The 3,690-nt window shown below is 40.8% G+C and overlaps 1 protein-coding gene across 1 annotated transcript; it reads right to left on the bottom strand.

Annotated features, from left to right (window-relative positions):
• Positions 1 to 2,060: 2,060 nt before the first annotated feature.
• On the bottom strand, positions 2,061 to 3,472 carry LOC122527617. Its single transcript, XM_043651959.1, has 2 exons — positions 3,417 to 3,472; positions 2,061 to 2,727 (listed from the first exon to the last, which is right to left on the bottom strand). Exons 1-2 carry the CDS (start codon positions 3,440 to 3,442, stop codon positions 2,382 to 2,384), a joined length of 372 nt encoding a protein of 123 aa, XP_043507894.1. The 5' UTR covers positions 3,443 to 3,472; the 3' UTR covers positions 2,061 to 2,381.
• Positions 3,473 to 3,690: the final 218 nt, after the last annotated feature.

The raw sequence follows: 3,690 nt of genomic DNA on the forward strand, positions 1-3,690 counted from the left end.
CATTTTCATTCAGTAATCGTCAAATCTGAAACTTCGAACATGTTATTACGCATGTTCGAATCTTTTTACACGGCACAGAAATTCTACAACAAGCAACATTTATTGGTTATGTACATTTGTACATTTTGAATATCAGAACAAAACTCGTTTCGAGAGGAAAGAGACAAGAACTGTATTATAAAGTAGCGCGAGACGGGAATGAAAATCAAGTTTGGATAGCATAACGGAGGCTCGTTAGTCGGAGATAAAAATCGCCAGAGTCGAATCAATTCGTCGATGCAGCAACGTCGGACGTTTTCCTCCGATTCGAATTCATTTTGTGATGCAACCGGGCTCCTCCTCACGGAGGGAGCTTTAATTTCGTCGAGTGATCGCGATTAAACGCGATTTTTCAGCCGAAGTAATCTACGTTTCTCGAGAAGCCGAGCAGTTAGATCATTTTCCACTAATACACGAGCGATTTGTTCGTTGGTCGAAGCGATAAAGGTCGTTTCTCAAGCGGACGCGAACGCCCGGCACTCGAGTGGACCGGATTCTTACGAACTGCAATCTTTTGTGCAAATGGGGACGAAATTGAAGCTCTCGGAATAAATGGGCCGTCATCTTGCACCCTTGTCATCGTACACTGACAATCAGATCTCGTCACATTTGAACTGCTACCCGTTTGTAACCTGTGTTTAAGCCTGTCTTTTTGCTGTTCGAACGGAGTCGATCAGTGTACCATTTATCGAAAAGGTCGTACGTTCTTTGGCCAATCAAGTAGAAAAGATTTGTCACACAGTTTTCTTTAAAATCGCGGTTTCATGCGTAGATAATCATTCTTAATAACTGGTAATTTTATTATTCAGGGAAGAAGGAAATTTCTTTTCAATCCTCTTTCAACAAAATGGTGTATATTAATTTCTTTTACGCAATTTTTTTTCTACACTGTAACTTTTTTACATAAGAAGATAGAAGAAAATGTTGCTATCAATAATTTACAAAAAAAAGAAAAAAAATGTTTTTTAAAGGATTAATTTAAAGAAAATTCTCCTATTAAGCTCTTATTAATATCAAGAAATGTACTATTAATATCAAAAATCCACTAAAAGATATATCGACTCTTATTCTCCGTGTCACATTCACAACGACTCGTCCGTTCGAAATTTCCTTCGAATGGTTCGAAGAAACCCAGATCGGTTTCCTACGAAATACGTTTCGCCAGAACTTGCACTTCCTCCTGCTAGCAGGCACCTTATCTTCACGAGGGCCAGATGAAGCATAAAACTCGGCAAAATCCTATCGATATTTACGTCTTGCTGAGCGAAGCGCCGCATCGAAGAATAATCCCGAACTTTCGATCAGGAATCACATTAAGAGCATTAAAGATCTATCAAACTTCTGGCCAGTGCCACGATCAGTAAATATCATTTTGGCAAACAACAGTGAAATCAAATTCTGGATATTTGGGGAGGCAGGATTGTCATCTCTAATTTCTTTCTTTGAAGAATTACTGAATTTTAAACTGATTCGCAAAAGTATTTGAATATTTACCATGGGAAAATTTTATACGTGAAGAGCATAGTACAGCATGGTACGACTGTACCGGTGATAAAAAATTATCGATAATTTAAACTGATATAGCTTTGCAAAGAAAGATCATACAATGATCTGTTTGGTTTCATTCGAAAGCCTTTGCTCTCACAGTCGTCAGCTCGTGTCTTTCTTTGACGATACTTTTTTCTCGAAAATTGTAAACATTTCATCGCGCGTGAAAACGTTGAACAATTCTTTTTCATGACTGAATCTACTGTGATCTCGAAGATTGGAACTTTCTCTTTGCGACGCACTCTTGAAGCTTGCTGTACGATTTTCTCTCTCTATTTCATTAAACTTTGAATATCAAGGGTAAATGGCAGAAATCTAAGAGACGTGAAATTCTGTTATATATTTTATGTTTAGTTGTATTTAGTTGTATTTCGATTCACTGATTGGTACGAGATTGATTGAGAATTTAATCTGAGCATTCCGATTAATCCTACGATTTATCACAGAATATTGTTATACTTAAACACTTTCACTTTGAACGAATTTTAATCATCCCCAGATATCACATATCACACGAGAACCTAAAATCTATCCCTCAAACGCGGCAATCTCTCCGGCCGTTCCCATAAACCTACCCCAACATCCAACTCGAACGCAGTATCGGCCTTGCGAATCTAGCGGTCACGCGATCCTCTTTCGGCCGCCCACTGAAAACTTGCGTCCTTATCGTCCCGAACGGACCGGCTCGGCGCAAGGATATCAATGCTTCGCCGCGTGTCTCGAATATCGTAGCAGCCACCAACCGTGGCCGAGCTACGGTATTTACGAGAAGTTGTAGCTTGATCCGACTGCTGCTATCGATAACACTCGGGAGGCTTTTTGCCGCGGTACAGAAGTTTGCATGGCACGCTCCGCCGGTCCCGATGAAATAGAAGTCCCGGATACCCTTTTTCGGCTTTGCCGTGACGCAGTTCCACTCGAGTATATCCGAGGTAGAACTGCATTAAGAAGTTGGTGGACGGCGGCGGCTGCTGCGAGAGCCGATATCCCTTCTCTGCTCGCCTCCTCTTGCATGCTCTCTGTCCGTTGCTTCTTCTTTTCGACGAGGATTCGAACGACGACGGCTCCTGGTTGACGATGGGGACGCGGTTCAATGTGTATTTGATTCGAGATACTCGAATTCGAGGTTTCGTTTCATCACTCGGGAATGTAAAAGTGTTTTGCAGATTGTACTCAGTTTTATACGAACGCGTAATGAATTCATTTCGTATCAGTTCTATGGGTACAAATATGAATGATAAATATATATTATACAGTCAGATGAATAAATACGCGATACAAACTCGAAATAAATGGAATATGTCGTTTAGAACGTCTCATTTTTAGATACACAATTATCTTCAATATTTGTTAAGGAAAAATGTTTCGAGTAAAACTTACTTTGTTTCGTTTCATTAGTCGAAGGAAAATATTATAGTTTCATTTGAGAAAACAAAGATCACTTTTGAAGTCTGGAAAGCACGTTCACCTAGACAAGATTTGTGAAAAGATGCCCCTCCCAATTCAAAGTCAATACGACGAATAGTTTAGGAGATAATTGCGTAGGATGTTTTAAATGATATATATATATATATTTCAAATCTTATAAGCATCGAACTAATCGCGAGTACACTGGTCAGCTTGAATGAGCAGCCGCGGCAACAAAATTGTGTTCACGTGTAGCTCGATGTTTGTGAGATTCGAAACTTTCAGAAATCTTGTTAAAGGACCCAAAGAGATATTCAAAGATCGGTTGCATCGTTTCTTTTCAGTTCTCACACAACATCTTTGAACGTGTAATTTTCCACAAGCGTGTCTCACACACTTACAGTTTGAATAATTGTTCGAACCTGCTTGTGAACCTACTCGCTCCCATCTCTACTCCTGGTCCCTGGTGGACGCCACGTCAACGCTGGCTAGCGGAGGAAAAGAACTTTCTCGTTGCAGTGTCGCGACTTCTTTCCCCCACCGTGTCGCCGGTCCATGGTGGTGGGGGGCGACGTGACTTGACCGTGGCGTGACCACTGAATTTCAATGCGACTATGCGGAATCCATCCGACAGTCGTCGGTGTACTCTACTGGATATCTGTATCGATCGTTGACTAGCCGGCATCAAAGCAGTAA

The sequence above is a fragment of the Frieseomelitta varia genome, unplaced genomic scaffold (genome assembly GCF_011392965.1).
Source record: "Frieseomelitta varia isolate USP_RPSP 00005682 unplaced genomic scaffold, Fvar_1.2 scaffold_228, whole genome shotgun sequence".
Classification (NCBI taxonomy): Eukaryota; Metazoa; Arthropoda; class Insecta; order Hymenoptera; family Apidae; genus Frieseomelitta; species Frieseomelitta varia.